The sequence below is a fragment of the Neovison vison genome, chromosome 6, assembly GCF_020171115.1.
Source record: "Neovison vison isolate M4711 chromosome 6, ASM_NN_V1, whole genome shotgun sequence".
Classification (NCBI taxonomy): domain Eukaryota; kingdom Metazoa; phylum Chordata; class Mammalia; order Carnivora; family Mustelidae; genus Neogale; species Neogale vison.
Window position 1 is genome coordinate 171,528,104 of NC_058096.1, and position 22,890 is coordinate 171,550,993.

General features: G+C 40.8%; 1 protein-coding gene across 4 annotated transcripts in view; it reads right to left on the bottom strand.

Moving 5' to 3' along the window:
* Positions 1-22,890, bottom strand: part of ATG7 (autophagy related 7) — a 254,848-nt gene that overhangs the window by 221,512 nt on the left and 10,446 nt on the right. For 3 of the 4 annotated variants that reach the window (XM_044252987.1, XM_044252989.1, XM_044252988.1), the window contains exons 2-7: positions 17,006-17,178; positions 16,266-16,320; positions 8,451-8,568; positions 6,393-6,470; positions 2,749-2,865; positions 1,296-1,445 (exon numbers count right to left, since the gene is read on the bottom strand). In XM_044252987.1, coding sequence (XP_044108922.1) covers positions 1,296-1,445; positions 2,749-2,865; positions 6,393-6,470; positions 8,451-8,568; positions 16,266-16,320; positions 17,006-17,165 — 678 coding nt within the window. In that variant the 5' untranslated portion in view covers positions 17,166-17,178. The remainder of the gene's footprint in view (positions 1-1,295; positions 1,446-2,748; positions 2,866-6,392; positions 6,471-8,450; positions 8,569-16,265; positions 16,321-17,005; positions 17,179-22,890) is intronic. The other variant, XM_044252986.1, reaches the window with a different exon arrangement.

A 22,890-nucleotide genomic window follows, 5' to 3' on the forward strand; every position in this document is an offset into this window, starting at 1 on the left:
CCAGTACTCTCCCACTGGGCAACCAACCAGCACTGTCCAAACTAAAGTGATAAGCTATTTGTGAGTTCCAGTCACGTAGTGGCTCTTTCAAAAAAGATCAAAAAGAGGATAGAAAACGGAATACTTAGTGCCTAATAAAGTATTATTTTGTGAAGGAAAATGTTAATATAGTTGAGAAAAAAATGCACTTAAAAAAAGGTATCTTAAGTTCAGGCTAAGAAATAATCAGGGCATCTATTAGAGGTCTCTCTTTTCTCAACTCTGATCTATCTACATGGCTAATGAAATTATCCCACCTGACTTCGTAAGCTCATAAAATTCATCAATTGTTTATTTTTAATTTACAATCCCTTATATGACTGAGATAGCTCACTATATACACTTCTGAAAGACACAGTACTTTTTCATTTGTTCAGAATTTTATTGAGGACCTAAGATCAGTTTAAGATATTTTGTAGATGCAGATACATTAAGATACAAGCTCTGCCCTTTAGGAGCTTACCATCTAGGATAGAATAAAAAGTAACTTATATAAGCAAACAGGACAGCAAATGAGGATCAGAAAGTAAGTGCAGTGAGATCAAAAAAGGAAAGATTACACACGGCCAGGCCACCCTGTGAGAAGGCTTCACCACGGAGCTGGAATTCCAACAAGGAGAGTTTCTCAGGATTTTCACATAGAGTATGTTTCAGATGATACTGTGTGAGGTCAAAGAGAGTTATAGAAAAAGTCCTACATAGACTTGATTCGTGGGGGTAGGGGTGAGGGTGAGGATTCACCTGAGAGCAATGGTTTATGAGGAAAACAGCAGAAGATGAAGCAGGAGAAGTGGCCTGGAGCCAGATGGAAGACACCATTAATCTGATCACTGAATGATAGGGTGAATGTGAGTAGTTTGAAGCAAGTGGTGGTAAACAGGATGGAAGCAAGAAGACTCTAACTGTCCAGAACAGAAGTAATCAGGGCCTGAACTATGGTGGTAACTCTGGAAACAAGTTAAAATACAGATACAAAATATATCAGGAAGGAAAACTGAAATAACTTTATCACGAATTGGAAAGGAGGAACCCAAAATTACTTTGAGGTGTAAAGAGCTAGGAAAATCTGGAGGAGAGGCTGATCTGGGAACAGCAGGGCTGAGAGAGGATGAATATTAAAGAATGTTCCACAACATTCCTTGGAGGGCTAAAGAAATCTAAGTGATTTTGAATTTTGCAATGATCTATTAAGACATGAACATCAGATTTTTTTTTTTTTTAAGAATAATAAAACAAAACTCAAGAGTTTTTCTGACCTTTGTCCTTTGGTCTTGGAAGAAATCACTGTAGTGTTTAAGCAGGGAAACCAGCACCATGTTCTCATCATACTTGATTAAGAAGTAAGGTAGCGCTGGGACTCCTTCTGTTTGACAAAGATCATCATATGCACGCTCAAGGCCTTGAATCTAAGAACAGGAAACACAGAATTATTCTCCAGACAATTACTTTCTAGTTCTGAGCTAAAAATTAATATAAAAGGTACGCTAAAGCCAGAAGACTAGAAATGACTGAGCATACCCCTGTTATTCTTTTGTAGCAAATGAACATAGAAGTACCCAAATAATACCTCTTCACTTCTACATAACCCTTTCCACGTGCATGGTGGTGTGTCTTAGAGAGGGGCACGAGGTTTTGAGGGGACACTTTATAGTACAGCATGGTGGCTCCCTAAGATGTTAATCACCGTGGTGTAGAGAGAGCTCCAAACATTATTTCTCTCCTATAATAACCAAGCACTGAATCCACCACTGATGAATTTTACCTTGAACCTTTCCATAAAATAACAGCATTTCTGAGACATACCTCACTTACTAGACAATTCACCCATGTAAAGTGCATAATTCAGTGCTGTTTTTAGCATGTTTGCAGGATTAAGCAACCATCAGTGCAATAATTTTAGAATATTTATAGAATGTAGGATAATTTTAGAATATTTATGTCACTCCTAAAAGAAATCTTGTTTACATCAGCAGTCAGTCCCATGGCATTTCCTTTTCCTCTACTTGTCTTTCTTCTTGGGAAATTAGTTCCACAAAACTACAACCTTCAATTTGCCCTAAACAAACTTACTATTTTTTCATCAATGAGGGTTTCTCCCTGGTGTTAGAATTCACGGTTTAATGATTGATGTGCTTCATGATTTCAAATCATCTTGCCACTCAATCCTTGCCTCAACCACAACTGGAATTCTTTGATTTAGGGTCTGTGTTCTACTAGCCTGATTATTTTCACTGCTCTCCACTAGACCATCTCTGATGACTATATTGTCTTTCATAGACCAAAAAGACTAGATCGCTGTCTACCATTTCTGATGTAGAAGTTCCACAACCTGGTGTGAGGGTGGTAGAATGTCTTCTACTTGTTCTCAAAGACTCTTCCCAAAGTATACTGCCATAGGATCCTCTATAGTGAAAGTGAAAACCACATATTGGCAAATTCTTGCAGACTTTCAACATGTTCCTATAACTCCTCCCTACCAGCTTAGCCTTTCACCAAATGTCACTGAAAACTTTAAAAAAGTATCACTCAGTACTCCTTCAAAATGATTTTTACATTTTGTAAATAAGTATGCTCCTAGTACCATCTTTGTAGGATTCCATGGTGACCATCTCTCCATTCAGACAAGTACCTGTCTGTCTTTAGAATGAACTGAAGTATTCAAATGTATTAAACCCAGTTTTGCCTGCCTTTTATTTAATTTCTTGATACCTGTTTTGGTGAAAACCTTTGATCCAAGCCCACTGGCCCTTGAATGAGGGGTATACTCTCTGGAAGGCAGAGAGCAGGGAAGCAAAACCAATAGTAGAAGTGGTACTTCTTTAGATCCTAGAAGAAAGGATATAACAGAAGATATGAGATTAGCACCTATGATTAAACTGGAATGCATCCATTAATGTAAATCCCCATTGTCATGTAGATAGACACACTGATGCACACAAAATAGGATCAGCTGGTCAGAAAGTCTCATCTCCAACAGAGCTCATGATAGAATACAGAATTTTTGTCTTTCTCTTAAAATATTCCCATACACCACACACTAATACCTCATGATAAACATATTAGCCACTTGCTAACAGAAAGTGTTAACTGGCAATTACCATCATCACTGTTAAATACACAAAACCACCCCAGGACGTGATTATTATCCCATTTTATGGACAGAAAACTGAAGCTTAAAGGAAGGTGAAGTACTTGAACAAAACAAAGATACTGAGTGGTGGGGAGGGGGGTAGAATTCTGTTTCCGAAATTTAAGTTCTGTCCTAGTACCACACATACTATGGTACTAGTATGTACTATACTATCTGGGAAGGCCCAACCAGCAGACATGGTTACATTCTTCAGAGTCAAATGAATGGAGCATATTACTGAAAAGGCTGTGCCATCCATAACCTCTACATGCCTGTGATAATAAAACACTGCTTTCAGAAATGCCTTGTTGGTGTAATTTGAGTCAACAACTATTAAACACTTGCCATGTACAAAGCAATATATTAGACACTCTGACAATAAGAAGATAAATAAAAGCTAGTCGAGCCCTCAGGCAGCTCACTCTCTATAACGGCAGAGATAAAGTGAGTCCATGATTAATAGCCATGGGTCACAAAAGAGGTTCTGAGAACAAAGGAGCATCAGCAACATTGAGATTACATCTTTAAAGGTATATCTTCCACCAGGGGAAGCGAGGCAGGGACAATGACTCATGAAGCTGTTCTTGAAAACTGTTCCCACTCAGGTTGGATGCTCTTGCCTCTGAATTCTTACAGCTTTTGTGGCCTAAGTTACTCCTATGGTGGATCTCATAGTTCTATGGGTGTTTGATAGCTTCTCCATCAGTTTATTTATTTGGCTAATCAGTATTTCTTCTTGAATTTTGCTAAGAATAAAGAATAGATAGTTGTTTGATGACTTCTTATTAACATATAATTCATACACCATAAAAGTTACCATGTTAAAGTGTAAAAAGCCGCCATCAGTTTATTAATTAGAAACACCCATGGGGCGCCTGGGTGGCTCAGTGAGTTAAAGCTTCTGCCTTTGGCTTGGGGCATGATCTCGGGGTTCTGGGATCAAGCCCGCCTCGGGCTCTCTGCTCAGCAGGGAGCCTGCTTCTTCTTCTCTCTCTTTGCCTGCCTCTCTGCCTACTTGTGATCTCTGTCTGTCAAATAAATAAATAAAATCTTTAAAAAAAAAACCAAAAACACCCATCCACAGAACTTCCCATTCCCCCTTCTCACCAACCCCTGGGAACCGCTCATCTATTTTCTGTCTCTATGGATTTGCTTTTTCTGGGCTTTTCATATAAATGAAATTTTACCATATAACTTTTTAAATATAAATGTATATATAAACATATGTCTGGGTGAGGAAATTTAGTAATTATAGTTTCCAGTCTCTAATTCTGCTATTAACTGATCAACTAAGAACAAATTCCCATTTTTTTAAAGATTTTATTTATTTATTTGACAGACAGAGATCACAAGTAGGCAGAGAGGCAGACAGAGAGAGAGGAGGAAGCAGGAAGCAGGATCCCCACTAAGCAGAGAGCCCGATGCGGGGCTCGATCCCAGGACCCTGGGATCATGACCTGAGCAGAAGGCAGAGGCTTTAACCCACTGAGCCACTGAGGCACCCCAACAAATTCCCTTTTAATGGTGGCAAAACAAACTACAAAACAGAAATTAAAGTGTCCGTTCCTTTGAGTCCTAAAAATAGCAGAAAGGAAAGTAAAACATCAGATTATTCTCTTCCTTATACTTATATGATTTGTCATAACTGATCTTTAGTCAAAGGTTAAACAATTCAAGATGAAGGACCTCACAATTTCTAAGAAGCTTTATCAGATTATCTTCAAAGGAAAAAGGCTTGAATTTCTTGGAAATTCTTCTCAGGATACAAAGGACCTCAATTAAATTAAACATAAAGCCTTTAGTGTTTGAAGAGACTTTTGGTTTTTTTAAAAGGCAGGTTAAGAACGATCAGTAAAAAGGGCAGCAGGGCAAACACACAGAATTCTTGATACAGAAAACTTATTGATGTTAAAGTAACAAACCTAGAAATCTTTAACTAGCACTACTTATGTATCTCTTAGTAGCAGATCTACAAAATTGCTCAAATTTATACAATTAATTCCAAACTACAGCTAGTAATCTCATAAAGAATTTAAACATTTTTATATCTCTCCCACTATTACACAGAGAGCATTATAACTTGTTAGGAAATGTGCTCCTTATAGATAGCCTCCCTTTGGCATGGCCTTCAGTATGATTTTTATCATTCTCTCCTTTGCCTTGGGCAGCAAATCAGATAGGCAGCATTCAGAAGAAACAGAGGATTAGTTCATGAAGGAAGAAGAAAGGCAAGACCTATAACTGGGCAAAAGGAAGGAAGGAAGGAAGGGAGGGAGGGAGGGAGGGAGGGAGGGAAAGGAAGGGAGAGATAGATGTGGGGAAGAGGATTAATATCCAAAGCTGATGAAGCTGATAAAACAAAACACTCAATATATGTTAACATCAATATGTTTATATGCCTTCTCCAAAGAATTTATCCTAAAGAAATAAAATGAGCAGAAATAAAAATCAGTGTGGCCAATACTGTTCACTGCAGCATTTTTTAAAGTAGTGAATATTAGAAACAACCTAGATGTACAAGAGTCTAAAGAACATACACTTGATAGAATATTACACAGTCATCTTAATTAGAAAGGCTAACTTTATTTTACACAGAGATATATATGTATATAGATATACCACATGCACATACACGTGTGCAGTGTATATGGCTGGTCTCTATAACCAACCCTTCCATTTCCCCACACTGCCCACCAGAGACCAGGTCCTTGGCCCTACTTCCCTAGGCAGCTGATGCTACACTTACACAAAACATTTTTCACTCTTAAAAAAACAGAGCTGTTTGGACAAACTATGCAGTGTGAACTCCTCTAGTCTGAAAGCTGTTGGGGGATAGCCAGGATCCCCAAGATGTCATCTTTTCCTTATGCTGATGGACCCAGCAACTGAGCTCTGTAGGACTGTACTGAACAAAGACAATGGTAACAAAGAACCACTATTCCCTGAAGCTAACTTGACTGTCCCGAACAACAAGACATGGGTCTCGGTGTTCCATTAACCACGCAACTAGCAACAGTATGGTCAGAAGGAATTAACTTTGCACTGGTGATTAAGTGCCAACACTATTGGGTGACTTATCAAATGAGTGTTTCTTGAACAGCTCTGAATTCAATAACACCAGATAGTAGCTTCAGTGAGAAAAGCGCAGACTGTCCTATTGGGACCCTGGACTTGACTGGGGCATTTCAGCAGTCTAAATATGACTGAGAGTACATTTACTTACTGCAAAGGTCAAGAGGAGGAACTTGTTGAGGAGGACAGGGTTTTCAAGAGCAGCACCTGATTTTACAGCTTCCCATATCTGTCAGAAGAAAGAGAAGAGTCAAGGCAGTTCTCAGGTATCGCTGAGCTTCTCACAAATGAAGTATAGAGGTGAAAAGCTCCAAGCTCTTCTTTCCTCCAGGCCCAGCATCACTTACCCCAGGCTTTAGAGTGGGTTTTTACCTCACTCTGGCCACTCTGGATGGCCTCTCTACCACCACAAACTCCCTGTGGGGGCTGAGGAAATTGACAGAACCCAGGAGCCTCCTCTCACTCAGACTCAGCAACCAAGGAGGAAAGCAGGCCATTTTCATGCCTTCATTATTTCCTCCAACAAATATTTACTGATTGTCTACTATCTTATAGGCACATCAGGATTATAGAATAAAAGACACAGTCCCAGGTGCCTGGGTGGTTCAGTGGATTAAGCAACTACCTTTGGCTCAGGTCATGATCCTGGAATCCCAGAATCTAGTCCTGCATTGGGCTCCCTACTTAATGGGGAGTCTGCTTCTCTCTCTGACCCTCTCCCCTCTCATGCTCTAATAAATAAATAAATTTTAAAAATAACAACAACAACAAAAACCCTGACACAGTCCCTACCCTCAAGAAGCTTTGGGTTCAGTGAGGGAGACAGGCATAAATGTCCAGCTACACCACCAGGTAGGACATGCTACCTCAAAAAGATGTGGAATTCCTGGGAGGGGCATTGAAATGGGCTGGGAAGGGGTTCTAGGAGGCAGTGATTTGACCTAGGTATAGGGGATTTCTGAAAGTATCACTTGGGATTATCTTGCCCTGAGACATGAAGGAAAGAGAATGAGTTTATGCATACTCAGCAAGTAGTGTGACCAGAAGCAGAAGCTGGTACTGGTCTGTAGCTGCTGATCACAAGGTTTTAGTAGCTAAGATTAGCTGCTAAACTTTATGTCACTATGCAAGACAAACAGCTGCACCAAAGGAGCCACTGGGTGGAAGAGGGAAATAAACAAAGAGAATTCTTTTCCTACTATTGACATAATAGCCCTGGAGGAGCTGGAGTAGAGAAGAGTAGGCCCCATGTCCGAAAAACTAAGAGGGTGGGGGAAATGCTCGGGAGTGTGAATCGGGGTGAAGGCTGAGCCGCAAGGTGAGGGCTGAGCCACAGGGTGAGGGGTGGGATTTCTGTGGGGAACAATCTGTGATTTTTGAAAATGGATGAGAACCCAACCCAGCTCCTTGGAGACAGTCTTTGAAATGTGCTGCCAGACCAGGAGCCCAGGAGCAGTCAAGCTACAGGCCAAGAAAAACCACCATCATCACCTGGGTCACAAGCTACATCCATCTCAAGGGATGTTAGGGATGCCTTCCTTAAGACCAAAGGCAGAAGATCTCCTTCTCTGACCGTGGCACCCATACTCATTTTTTTTTAAAGATTTTATTTATTTATTTGACAGAGGGAGAGAGAGAGAGAGATTACAAGTAGGCAGGCAGAGAGAGAGAAGCAGGCTCCTTGCTGAGCAGAGAGCCCGATGAGGCACTGGATCCTAGGACCCTGAGATCATGACCTAAGCCAAAGGCAGAGGCTTTAACCCACTGAGCCACCCAGGTGCCCTAGATGGAGTAGTTCAGATTTAGCCTTAAAGATACAAAGAGACAATACAATCATCTCTGACAGCATTACAGTGCTTAGGACTGGAAAGCCATGTGGCACAAAGAAGAGAGAACCCAAAGGCATGTAGACACAGGGATAGAACTCTTAGAGACAGGTCAAGCTGCTTCCAAATGCTAACTGGAGAACAGCAGCAAAGCTTTTCACAACTGCCCTGGCATGAGAGGGCAGCTGAGAGGCTCAATGTCTTCTCCCTGAACTTCCTGCCAATGCAGGAGACTGTAAGAACCCCCTCTGGGAAATAAACCAAAGCCTGCAAGGATCTTTAAGTACTGACTCTATGCTAGTTTCCCTGACAGCTGATCAGAACCACTGGGCCTACCAAGACCAGGAAAGACAGGAGAGATATATCATCAGTTCCCAGCTAACCTCATCTGCTGCTTGCTCCAAAAGTAGCTTCTTATCTGCAGCCTTGAAAGCCTCGAGTGTGTTGGTGTTAAAGAGCGTTCCAACAGCTGGGCAGCAGTGGGCTGGGGTGGGAGCACTCCTAGACACAGGAGAAACATGGTTAGGCAGGCAAAGATGGGACAGCAGTGGGAGAAAAAAGTGCTCTGCAGGGCAAAGAGATAATCAAACACACATTTCTTTGGGAAAACATGAACATCCTTGCTTAAGAACTAAAAAACTGTAACTATACACACACACAAAATCTCTATATTCTCTTTACCCTCACCTCTTGTTGTTCTTCCACTGCCCACCACCTCCCACCTCACCTCAAATATACATCCATTATCTAGTTTTTACCCTTTCTCATCTTTAACCTGAAAGGGAAACATTATTTATGGAACTTCTACTGCACCAAGAACTGTACAAGTTTTGCATTTTTGCAACAACTCTTTCTCCTGATTAAAGGCTTAAGTAACTCGCCTAAGGTCACATAAGATAGGCGGGGCAGGAATCTAAAGCCAAAACTAGCAGACTCCAAGGTATTGAGCTGCCTAATCCCTACTCAAACCCTCACAGGCTTCAAGGCCCTTCTCTAAACCCTCTCCTTCCTGGAAGACCCTCCCATTTTCTCTGGTAATGGCTGGCACAGGAAACTGAGCATTACATTTTAGTGTATCTTTAAGACTGACCATCAGAGACACTGACTAGAGGACAGTAAGCTCCCTGAGGGCAGGGAACATGTCTCCCTCTTCTGACTGTCTCCAGACCTCACCCAGCCTAAACAGCCTCCACAAAGAGATGCTACTGAGCCAACTTCTGGTGGTGGTCTGAGTCACACAGACAAAATGTGTCATACCTGGGCTACCTGCCAATCTGTCGTGTCACATGTGTATCACACTCTATATTGTCCCCTTACGGTCTTCAGAGTAATCAAAATCAGGGGAGAAGAAGACAAGTTAATTCTAACTAAGTACAAACTCAGATGTGGAAATATCTGGTCTCCTCTCTGAAATGATTAACTTGTGTTTTAGAGGTTACAGATGCTAAATGAAAATACTCATTTCATTAGGAGCCTAATATTGTTGTCAATTACAACTACTGCAGAGAAAATGCATTTTTATTGATTGTACAGTTTCAAAGACCTCATGTCTCTTGGAATCTGTACAATTGGGTTCACAGGGGCTGCGAGGATAGAAGATCGAAACCTAGACCAGGTGTGTGGGGGTGTAATGGGTGGCCAAGGTGGCCATGCCAAATGTTGTCTTTGGGGCGTAAATGCCAAGTCCTGGGCAAAAGTAACTTTCAATGGCCAGAGCCTTCCCTTGGGGGCTGACAAGTTAGCAAATCATAAGCTGTTTCTCACAACTCTACTCCAATAAAATATTTTTCATCCATGTGGGAGGAGGACATCAAAGACAGTCTTAAAGAGAAAGACAAATCACAAAGGAGCAAGACTCAGTCTAGAGGGAGGAAGAAGGAGCACAGTAGTGGTTGGTACACTAGGCCCCCTACATTCAGACCTGGCTTTATGCGATTACTGCTGAACTAGAAGGGACAAAGCTCTGCTCTAATTGTGATACATGCACAAGAAGAAGGGACCCTTCTTCCTAAGTGCCTGACTGTCCCACGTATGTCAATGCAGTGCTGAAGTCATCATGGGAAGTCAAGTAACTGCCAGCATGCTGGCCAGGCTCCTAGAACATTAGTGCTCGTGCAAGTTAATCAGAGAGCACAAGATGAAGTTTCAAAGGAAAGAATTTTTTATGAGTAAAGTCCCACCAGGGGAGGTAGCCAAGGAAACAAATTTAAAAAGTGATAGTGGGAGGGAAAGCCATTCTGCCAACCTCTCCAGGTTCAAGTTCACTTGTTCTACAACAAGTGAAGATAGATGGCTCAGACGAAGAGTGGAAAGAGTCCTGGACTTCGAAACAAGAGAATTTAGTCCACATCCTGGTCCTAGACACGTATTAGTTTAGTTTCCAAAAATTCCATTTATATGAAATGCCCAGGATAGCAAATCCATAGACAGAAAGTAGATCATGGTTACTGGGCCTGGGGAGTGGGAGAAGGAAGAATGTAGAGTAACTGCTTATGGGTATAGGCTTGCTTTCTGGAGTGATGAAAATGTTCAAGAATTGGTGGTGGCAGCTGCACAACCTTGTGAATACTCAAGTGTAAAAACTGCTGCCTTATACATTTTAAAAGGGTGAATTTTATGATATGTAAATTATATCTCAATGAAACTGTTAAAAGATCAGAATTAGAAATCTTTCCCAGATAGTAAAGCCAACTATGAACTCCCAATGATGTAGACGAACCAGGTAAAGGACTGATCTTAGAAAGGCCTCAAGTCTGGACCTCCTTGGGGATGCTATCTCTAGGAACTCAGCCTGCACTTTACTCAGTCTCCCAGCCCTGAGTGAGGGAAGTTCTGAAGCTGGTTTGCACCTGTTATTCACACCTGGCCAAAGGCAGGACAGACAGGCAGGGTGGTGGCCAGGACAGAATAAATTCCCCAGAAGACAGACAGAGGTGATTCTGCATTATTTGGAGGAATCTCTGTTCTAACTGCACAGTTCTGCAGGCCTACGAGGCACTTTGGGAACCTAGAAGTTATACTTAGTCTGGGGGCATGCATCATGCCCCCATGTGTAGTTATCTGTGAGTGTCTGTTTTGCAACATCTCTAACAGATTCCACTGCTGTCTTTCCACCAATTGCACCACATCCCATTTTGACAGCCATGCATTTAGACTGCTTGTAATTGATTTCAACAGTTATGTGAGCAACTAGTACATGTCAGATCTGTGTTAGGGGCTAAGGAGATAGCAGAGATTAAGAGAGCCTATGTCCTGTGCTGATGATTTTGCATATGAGTCTAATTTCCTTAACTATTTTTTAGAGTTTTTTTTGAGGGCAAGGGTTATGCTTTCTATTTCTCTAATTAAGTCCAACTTGAAGCTTAGTAAAGAAAATATTTCTTCTGACTGCAAAGATAAATGTTCCTCAAGGGAAAGAAGCCCAGAAAACTAATGTTTTAATGAGTCAATTTCACAATTATGCAGAGATTGTCCACCAAAATCTACTCTTCCATTCTTAAACAGAAATAGAGTACATATATGCTGTTTGAGGTGGGGCACCACGCTTCCCAGACTCATGCTCTCCCCAGTGGAACCTGAGCAAAGTGATGCATGTCCTTGCCTGGCAAGGCAAAGTGACAATTCAGGTTGTTGGGCTGTTGCTGTTGTTTTTTAACTTTTTGTTTGGTCTTTCTTTCAAGATTTTATTTAAAACAAGTTAGCTAACATATAGTATAGTATTAGTTTCAGGGGTAGAATTTAGTAATTCCTCACTTGCATATAAAACCAAGTGCTCATCACATGTGCCCTCCTTAATGCCCATCACCCAGTTACCCTATCCCCCCACTTATCTCCCCTTCAGCAATCCTCGGTTTATTTCCTCTAGTTGAGTCTCTTGTAGTTTGTCTCCTTCTCTCTTATTTTATTGTCCTTCCTTTCCCCTATGTTTATCTGTTTTGTTTAAATACCATACAATTCCACTCCTATGTGGAATTTAAGATACTTTTATTTTAAGTAGGTCCCATGCCCAACATGGGACTTGAACTCAACGACCCTCAGTTTAAGAGTTACATGCTCCACAAACTGTCAGTCAAGTGCCCCCTACAATTCCGTTTTAGGAATTGTAGCATTACACAAATACCATTAGCAATACACAAATACAAGCTCTCTAGAATGATGGGAGCCTTAGAGGTAAGAAGACCGAACTCCAGTCCCAGACTATTAAGTGGGCAAGAAATAAACCTCTTTTGTGTTTGGGCCATTACGTTTTGGAGTCTGGTTTAGCAGTATACCCTACACTAAGACAGCTCTCTCCAGTGCAAAATGGTTGATGCCTGACAAAATACTACTTGACTGCTAATTCACCTCATACAATGTGGAGAACAGGATTCTTATGGTGCTAACCCCTGGCAGAGACCCATTAGGCTTCCAGGGACTCAGAGAATAAGGGATTTATCTGGTGCTATGCAAAGTTGAGATACTCTTGGCATCTACAAATGAGTACTAGGACTGTTAGCTCTTCAGCTGTACCTTATTCCTCTCTCCATGCCCAGTGCCTAGCACATTCTATTGTCAAGATACAGAGGAAGCAATCAATAAGTATTTCTGAAATAACCATTACCTTTTCACATTTATTACAGCACAGAGCACACTAAAATGCAAACATGTATCTTCTACCTCTATCCATTCCCCATGTTTCTTAAGTCTTTGTATTTCTACCACCTACCCATCCTGCATGTAAGAGGCATTCAGCATCTGATGAGTAAATTTATAACGATTTCCCCTACAAACCCATGCAGGTGTAAGGCAATAAAAACAAAGAAAGAATAATAATGAAAATAATTTGCATATGAAGAACTCCTTTCTTCTGTGGTACTCCAAGTACTTCCATTAAACTCCCTAGCTGTCTTAGTCTGTTTGGGTTGCTATAAGAAAATATCACAGACTGGGTAGCTGATGAACAACAGAAATTTATTTCTCATAGTTCTGGAGGCTGGAAACCCAAGATCAAGGTGTCAGCAAGGTCCAGTTCTGGTGAAGGCCCTCTTCCAGTCACAGACTGCCCATTTAGTTCCACATCCTCAAGTGGTGGAAAGGGCGTGTTAGTTCTCTGGGGGTCTATTATAAGGCACTGATCCCACTCATGAGGCCTCTGCCTCATGACCTAACCCCCTCCTAAAAGCCCCCCCTCCTGACACCATCACCAGGGTCATCAGGTTTTCAACATAGGAAAGGCAGGGACACAAACACTCAGACCAAAACACTAACCATCCTAAGACAGATTCAGAAAATCACAGACTTGTAAAACTGGAAGGAACATCAGAAGCCAAGTGCCAGAGATGAGGAAACTGAATGTGAGGAAATTAAAAGCACTTATCCTAGGTAAGAGAGTTAACCCGCCTTAGATAAGAGGCTTGCCAGATCCAGCACTGCCACTAGGGCCACGCCTCATTCCTGCCCATCTCCTCAACCACATAGCCTCCAACACTGCAGGTATTCAACAGCGCAATGAAAAGATATGACCAGTCAGATCAAGCAATTTCTGTGAAAGTCATAGCTGCGCAATCACAGATATTCTTACCTCCATCAACTAAAATTTCTAGATCACTTAAGATGTTTGGATTTTGTAATAAGATCAAAACCTAACTTCTATGAACTACTTTTTTCCTGTAACTAATTGTTCCTAAGAATACAATTATTAAAATCTTTAAAAAAAAAAAAAACAGAACATAACCCTTCAGTCTAGTCCAGAGTAAAGATGGGAGCGAGTTTAGCTTTTAATTAATGTTAGAATCTTGAGATAATATTAAAACTAGACTGCTCATATGCCCCCTTGAACAACTCCAGCTAATTTAATGCTTATACACTGTCAGTTTTTTTCCTTATTATCTTGTAATTGTTTCAGAAGTAAGTTAATCTCTACCAAAACAAGCGAGAGATTACCAGGATTTGACTTGTTTTGACAAGCAATCACAAGAAATTTATTACAGAGCAAGAAAGGTCTGAAGAGAACAAGAAACACCAACACATACCTTTTAAAGATAAAAAGACTAATATATTTTTTACTAGGACCATGTTTTGTTTATTTTTCCTAAGCCTTTCTTTCCCCTCAGAGTGCGACATGTTATTTATTTCAGCATATCAGATCCCTGATTTACCTGGTATAGGGAAAAGGACTAGTACCATTTTAGATTTATGTTACACCATTAAATTTTGCAATTTGAGATAGAAGAATCAAATGTGTTGACTTTTTGAGAGATTTTAAAAATATATTCTATGGCTAAAATCAACAACACAAGAAACAACCGGCATTGGCAAGGATGTGTAGAAAAAGAACCTTCATGCACTGCTGGTGGGAATGCCAACTGCTGCAGTTGCTGTGGAAAAGAGTATGGAGGCGCCTCAAAAAATTAAAAATAGAATTACTGTATGATTCAGTAATTGCACTACCGGGTATTTACCCAAAGAATATAAAAACACTAATTCAAAGGGATACATGCACCCCTAATATTTACAGCAGCATTATTTACAATAGCCAAATTATGGAAGCAGCCCAAACTTCCACCGACTGATGAATGGATAAAAAAGACGAGATACACATATATATATGGAATGTTATTCAGCCATAAAAAAAGAATGAAATCTTGCCATTTGCAATGACATGGATGGAGCTAGAGAGTATAATACCTAGTGAAATAAGAGAAAGACAAATACCATATGATTTCCTGCATTTAAGAAATTAAACTTGAGAATTTAAAGACACAAAATAAACAAGCAAAGGGGATAAAAAAGAGAGAGAGAAATCAAGAAACAGACTCTTCTGTTTTTTATCTTTAACAGATGGTTGCCAGAGGGGAAGGGGTGAAGGGATGGGTTAAATGGGTATTGGGGATTAGGGAGGACACTTATCATGATGAGAGCACATATCAATGTGACATTGTTGAATGACTATATTGTACCTCTGAAACTAATACAACACTGTATAATGTGGAAGCACTGACTACACTGAAGCCTTTCTTCAAGTACTAATCATCTCAGAACCCCTCAATATGGTTTCAGCTCCACTTCTCTGTGTGGAATTCAGTTTGAGACTGCAAAGAGCATAATCATCAAATCCAATGACCCTTGCATTGAATGCTGACCTTTCTGCTTCTGACACTGTTGATCAACTCTTTCCTTCCTGAAAGCATCCATCTTTGGTTTCTGTAGCACTTTTCTGGTTCTTCTTCCTCTCTGAGAATTCTTATTTCCTTTGATAGTTCTGTATCTTCCTTCTTACACCCCCTGATCAGATCCACTCACCAGTCAGGCCCTCTGTTCTTCTTACGTGATAGTCTTCCTCTCTTAGAGCCTCATGATCTCCTCTGCATGGATGACCCTCTCCCTGACTCCAGGGCCTCCTGGGCATTTCCACCAGATGATGTCATCTCAAACTCAACATGTTTTAAACCAAGTATACCTCCTCCTAAAATCGTATCCCCCTCCTGGTCTTTCTGTTTCTGTAGAATATAACAAAATGCCCCTGGCTACTCAGACTACAACTTCAGAAATCTATTTCACTCTGCTTCTAAATTTAGCCACCTTGGGCAAGCCATTTTACCTTCTGACCCATGGTTTCCTCGTCTGAAAAAAAGAGAAAAATCACATCTGGCAGGTCTGAAAGGATTATGTATACGAAAACACCTGCATAATTAAGTCAATAAATGTCTCTCTTCTCTCCAGCAGTACCTATGGCTCCCAACCAGGGGAAAAAAACAAACAAACCAAAAAACCTCTTTGAGAGTGTATGTCGTGTTTCTTTGTATAATGCCTTCACAGTGGCTTATATGTAGAAGTAGCCTAATAAATGTTCACTGATGTCCATGGATAAGCAACTGAAGGAGTAAGTCAAGAAGTATCAATAAGGAATCACAAAATATTAAATAAAATCCAAAGCAGAAGGGCTACTATCTCCACCTCAACCAATCTAGATGATATTTGACACCTTATAGGCTCTGATAATTACCTGCTGGAAAAAGGTATATACAATAGTCCTAAGCATCTAGCACTTGTCTCTGGGGGGTACAAGAGAACTGAAAAGCTGGCCCTGCTTCTGGGGGCTCCCCAGGGTCCCCCTGTGGCTCACCTAAGTTTAAAGTTAAGAATGTTCATTCCTCACAGAAAGCAAACACTTTAGATTTTAAGCCAATAAAAAAAAAGAAAAGAAAAAAAATACTCACATGTCAAAAGCACTGAACTCCAATGTTAAGCGAGCTGGCAGCCCAGCAGAATCACCTGGACAGAAGCATTATCACATTTTCCATTATGAGTCAGTAATAGCAGCATTCATAACTAAAATGTCTGTGAATAATTTTGTTCTCTTTTTTGAGCCCTAAGTGCCCTGTCCAATTCCTGGTCATCCATATTCAACAGGGACTTAGCAGAAGATGCCAGAGCTTTTCTAAATTGGAGGAATTTGCCCAAACTATAAAAAAAGATTCATTGAGAAAAAAATTTCCAATCTCCTCCCTCAGCAATTTTAAGTAGTCAGTATTAATTCTTTGGGTTAATAACAGGAGTCTCACTACTCTCTTTTCTTTTCCCCGTGACAGAGGAAAAGAAGTGAAAACGAGTTTGTGTCAAAAGCCAGGAAGTAAAAGGGGATAAAAGGTATGGCACACAGACTATAATCAATGTTACTGTAATAGCACTGTATGGTGACAGAGGGCAGCTACGCCTGTCGTGAGCAGAGCATAATGTATAAACTTGCCAAATCACTATGCTGTGAATCTAAAACTAATGTAGCACTATGTGTAAACGACATCCAAATAAAAACTAATTAATTAAAGACGGTCAGGAAGTAAAATAGAAACCAGTGAAGAGCATGAATTATAAAAGACAAAGGTAGGAAAGCTGACCCTATACTGGAGGGCAGAGAGCATAACAGAAGATGACGGGATACCGAGTTACTGTCACCCACCATTGTAGTAATAGCCCTTAATGTCCTTGGGAGCTTCATCCAGCCGGTACTCATTCAGTTTCCTCTGGGTCAACTCATGCCAGAATCCAACGTCCAAGGCACTGCTAAAGGGAGCGAACTGCAATTTGGACAGCCCAGGATCCCCCGGAGCTGCTGCCATTATTTGCTGCCTACTAGAAAACAAAACAGAACACAGCAAAATAGCACAACATATGGTGAGGGAAAAAAAAAAAATTGTAATAAGGCATAACCAAAACAAACAAGCAAAAAATGATGGGAGGTATACAGGCTACCTAAAGACCTAACTGAAAATCACCCTGATTTGGCCTATATTGCTAAGTTTTACCTCCTGACAACACAAATGATTTTCTAAGTAAATCCTTTCTCTTAGGCCTTTCTGACCTTTACCTCTGGGTATCTCCCTTTCTTGTTCAAGTCAGTCTGATGGCAGCAAAATTGCTATGCCTTCATAGACATAATCAGAGTCCCAGAAATTTCTGTCCTCCTGTGTGGTCCTGGAGAACTTCACACATGCAAAACCCGAGTCCAGCAGGTCAGAAACACGAGGCCAACTATCCAAGCTCTGAATGAGAGCTGTACTTGAGCACCCCCTGCCCCTGCTGAGGAGAGAATGAAAAAATTTCTGCCCACCTAACCTGAATTTTTTTTACATCCCATCTTTTATCTTTTAAATGCATGGAAAATTTGCATTTTACTGTATATACATATTTTAATATTTCATTCTTCCCCTGAAATCATCAAATAAATGGGACCCTCCTGGCAATCAGGCATGCGCACACTGTAACTCTCCTACTCCTGCATGCACACTCAGGGGGACACCACTGCCAGCTGGAGAAGCACAATACTAGAGGACCTTGGTATTTCCAAAAAGCAGAAGTGGGGGAGGTCTCTTCACTTTCCACTCTAACTTCCCTATGACCAGACAGAGTAATATTTCTGCAGCAGAATGTATGAAGAGTCACATTAGATGACAACAGTTCACATCAACCACATCACAGTTTTAAGCCAAGATTATTACATAGCTTTCCGTTTTCCAAACTTGTTGGATTTGGGAATTAAGATCTAGCAAGCTTTCAGGGTGCCTGGGTGGAGCCCCAGGTCGGGCTCTCTGCTTAGCAGGGAGTTTGCATCTCCTTCTCCCTTAGTGTGCATGCATGCACATGTTTTCTTTCTATCTCTCTCTCTCTCTCTCTCTCTCTCTCTCACAAATAAATAAATAAATAAATAAATAAATAAAATCTTTAAAAAAGAGATAACAAGCTTTCGACTGATAATAACTAGATGGTAAAGTGCAAAGTTAGCACTACATGAAAATGCTAAAATTCCAGGAGGAGATGAGTATGGAGTAGGGAGGAAGTCTCAGAGAAGGTGCTCTTTAAAACTCCCCACCACCTTAGTATGCATTCTCAGTATCATACGTTAGACAATGCCTGACCCGAGGTTTTCAAACTTTCCCCACCTTGAGGGCTTATTAAAAACTGAAGATGAAGGGACACCTCGGTTGCTCAGTCAGTTAAGTGTCTGCCTTCAGCTCAGGTCATGATCTCGGGGTCCTGGAATGGAATCCCTTATCGGAGTCCTTGCTCAGAGAGGAGCCTACCTCTCCCTCTGCCGGTTTCTGTCTCTCCCTCTGACAAATAAATACATAAAATCTTAAACAAAACTAAACGAAACAAAACGAAACTAAACTGAGGATGCCTGGGCTCCAGCTGCTGGAGAGGAGAAGGGAGGATGAGGGTGACCAGGAGTCCCCAGGTTTGACTAGTGCCCAGGCAGGTCTGATTCAAGTATGGTACTACTTGATGGCTTCAGGCCACTGGCACTCTTACTTTTGGAGGGCCCACCTTTAAATCATTTCAAATATATTTAAATGTACCCTCATCCCATATTAAATAATTTCTGGCTTTTAATTATTTGAAAGGCTTTTTATAATTCTGTACTCTCAGAATGTTCATCTCTTTCTAGGTCACATCTATTTCCATTGGCCCAGGGAAAGCTTATGGATCCCATGCACTGAGACTTCAGTGCCCAAAGGAGAAACAGACCCTCATATAGGTGATCTGGGGGCTTTGCACTGAGAAACGTGGGTCTAGAATACCCAAATGGCTTCCTCCAATCATTCCCTTCTACTCTTCCTCCACAATGCTTTCTGCTATTGGTTTTTGAAAGAATCCATGCTCAGCCCTCTTCTTGGTCTGTAAGTTTTCTCAAAAGCAAAATTCATTTTCTACATTAATTTCTATTTATATGCCAGTGAACTTTAGGACTACATTTCTAGAGAGCTACCCTCCAAACAAACAGTTGACCTTTGAACAACACAGGTTTGAACTGCACGAGTCCACACCTACATGGAGCTTTTTCCAATAAGGTACAGTACTATAAATGTATTTTCCTTAAGGTTTTCTTAATAATATCTTCTTTTCTCTAGCTTACTTTATTTTAAGAATATACTCTATAATACCTATAACCTAGTTGTTTGTGTTAATCGACTATGTGTTAATGCTATGTGTTAATCGACTGTTGATGTTATCAGTAAGGCTTCTGGCCAAGAAGAGGCTATAAGTAGTTAAGTTTTGAGGAGTCAAAAATTATACATGGATTTGACTATGTGGGGGTCGGCACCCCTCTCCCCCACATTGTTCAAGGGTCATCTGTATGTTTTAAAGCCAAGACTTGGATTTCTCACAGACAACTCAAGTTTGGCAAACCCCAAACTAAACATTTCTTTTTTTTTTTTTTAAAGATTTATTTATTTATTTATTTGACAGAGAGAGAGAGATCACAAGTAGACAGAGAGGCAGGCAGAGAGAAAGGGAAGCAGGCTCCCTGCTGAGCAGAGAGCCCGATGCGGAACTCGATCCCAGGACCCTGAGATCACGACCTGAGCCGAAGGCAGCGGCCTAACCCACTGAGCCACCCAGGCACCCTAAACATTTCTTTTCCCAAAATTCTGCCTATTTCCCAGTATGTCCTAGTTAACTTAATAGTACCAACTATATCCGAGGTCAAAACCTCAAAGTCATCTTCAGTTTTTCTATTTTTCACATTCAGTAAATCAGTAATTGCTAGAAGCTAAACCTTAAACGGGCCTCTGGAATGAGATGAAGGTGACAGCTACAGAGCATTGACCAGGATGAGGCACTGCAGCAGGGCATGCATCTGAATTTACTCCTCTCGAAGGCCCTAATAAGTGACAGTTCCGGTTTTACAGAGGAAGAGACTGAGGTTCAGAGAGGTAAGAAGTCCATAGAAGGACATACAGGTAGGAAAGTGCAGTGAAGTGGGGAGGGCGAGGATCCAAATTCCATATGCCCATACTCTTCATGCAATTTTGTGCTTCCTGTATCCAAGTCAGCTTCTCTTCTCTCCTCCATCCCCCTGCACAGGTCAGGCCCACCATCTCATACCTCAGCTCCTGAGTTAACATGCTCACAGGTCACTGCCTTTGTCTTCTTCAATGCTTTCCACTATTCTGTCTTCAAACAAGACATCTATGTTGCTACTGGAACTGATTTGCACAGGGCACTCCCTTGTTTAAACAAACAAAATCTTACCAGCCTTACCCCCAGAAAGAATAAGGTGTCAACACTGTCTCAGCTTGCTTGTTTCCCAGCCTTACGCCTTTCTCTCGGAAACCTCTCCCCATCTCTACCATGAAAACTCCTTCTCATCTATTAAGATTTTTTATGAAGCTCTCATTAACGCCCACAGTCAGTGGGCATCAATGGGTCCCTTCTCTGTGATGACAGATGAAAACTTCATTAGGGCGTTTGCCATCATGAATCATGCTTGCTTTTTTGATTATATGCTTTTCAAAACTTTTTAAATAATAGCAGTAGTAGTAGTAACTATTCTAATTGAATTTTTATTCTGTGCCAAGCACTAAACATTTTACACATTATCTTAGGACAAGCTCTAAAGTGATTGCATTATGCCTAATTTATAGAAGAGAAATGGAGGCACTGAGGTATCAAGTAACTTGCCCAAAGTGACTCAGTTAGGAAGGAAAAGAGCTGAGATTATAATCCACATTGACTGGCTTCAAAGCCCCAACTCTCTCATCACTGTATCTGTACTGCCTCGAAGGGAGACACCCCTTTTCAGAGCCTTTTTATTGCCTATCAGCCACACATATGTGAAAAAACCATTTTGAAAAACATTTTCATACTAACTTACTCTCCAACAGTCAAAAGAAAAAGGTCATAGCCAGAGTAATCATCCACTATGGAAGGAAATCAACACAGCAGCAGACAGTGGTACAAATGGATCTCTGAAAGCCTCTGTGTGATGGGTCATCAGGCTCCTACACGCTTTAGTCATCCACAACTTACTCTTAAAGGTCAGCGGTAACTCATCATCATTTGGATGACCCGATGAGGTCATCAAGATGGAATTTTGCCAGTGCCAGAGATGAAAGAGAAGACTCTCTCCTATACCACACTTCAACAGCTGGGAAAAAATGACTCAGGAAGACCACTTAGAAGATGACAGATGGGCATACTAACAAAGTGATATGCATAAGAGACACATCCTTTAAACATTTTCTGACTTATTTGAGCCTTTAGAAATTTCAAACAGAACCCAAGAGCCTATTTCACAAGAGAAAGTGGTTGGTATTCAGCCATTGAACTACTGCTTGACAGGCTAAGAAAACAGAAAGGTCCTCAGCAGCAGCAATATGTGATGAGGACATTGCTGGAAACATCTGAAGAGCACACTCAAGTATAACTGCATCATTTAAGAACCCATACATCTGTATCACATTGCCATCTCCTTAAGCTGGAAGGGAAGATCTAAGGAAGTAATGATCAGAATGGAATTCTGGAAGGAGTAGTGAGTTATAGGTACAAAGTTATTTGTCACTAACCTAGATCCAAACAGCACCTGTTTCCTAAAAAAAAATGATGTGCCTGTACAGCCCTAGACAGCACAAGGTGAGAATTCTGGCCTCTGCTTTGCTTAGAAAGTTAAAGATTATATCTACCATACTTCAATACTACAAACAGACATAATCAAGGAAGGAAACTGACAGGGGCATCAATATAAATGTGGTTCAACTTCATTTCTAACTATTTCTATCACATTCAGGATGTGAAACCGGAAGTTACACAAAATGGGATTGTGTCACTTCCACTGAAAGAGAGAGGCTTTGATGAGGATTCAACACTGTCAGGAGCAAGAATCCCAGCAGTAGCCAAAATATCCAGTCAAGATTTAACTTAAATAGCAGGTGGGTAAATACAAACTCTGGGGCTATGTGTACCACCCAAACGTGGTGCAAATTTCAGACTTTATGAAAATAAAAGTAAGTCACACTCAGCAACTTATACAAAGTAGGAGCTCATAAAACACCAATGTCTGAGTACTTGCCGAAAGTGTTTTTTATAAATGGTCCTAAACCTTGGGTAGTGCTGTTCTTTAAAGTCAAATCCCCACAGGAAATGGGTGACAGTGGTTGCCTCCCAAGAATGCGACATAGAGTCAGGAGACAAGGGTGTAGAGAGACTTATTTTCACTGTATGGCTTATTCTCTCTGAATTTGTGTTCAAAATTCAATGAATTTTGTGTATGTGGAATAACAATAGAGAAATAAATAAAATAATTAAAGAAAAAGTCCCAACCCAATGGCAAGACGGGGAATGAAAGACACCCAAGACTACCAGCATAGCAGCTTTAATTCCAAGAAACAACACCTGAGAGATCCCTGGTGCAAACCATGTCTTACTCATCTTTCTTCAGCCCTCAGCACACTGCCTAGACTATATTAGGAGCTCAGTAAATGTTGACACACAATAATAGTCCTCTTCCCCCAAAAAAGGCCAATAGATCCTATAATGAGACAAATTACAGCAGACTTTAAATAT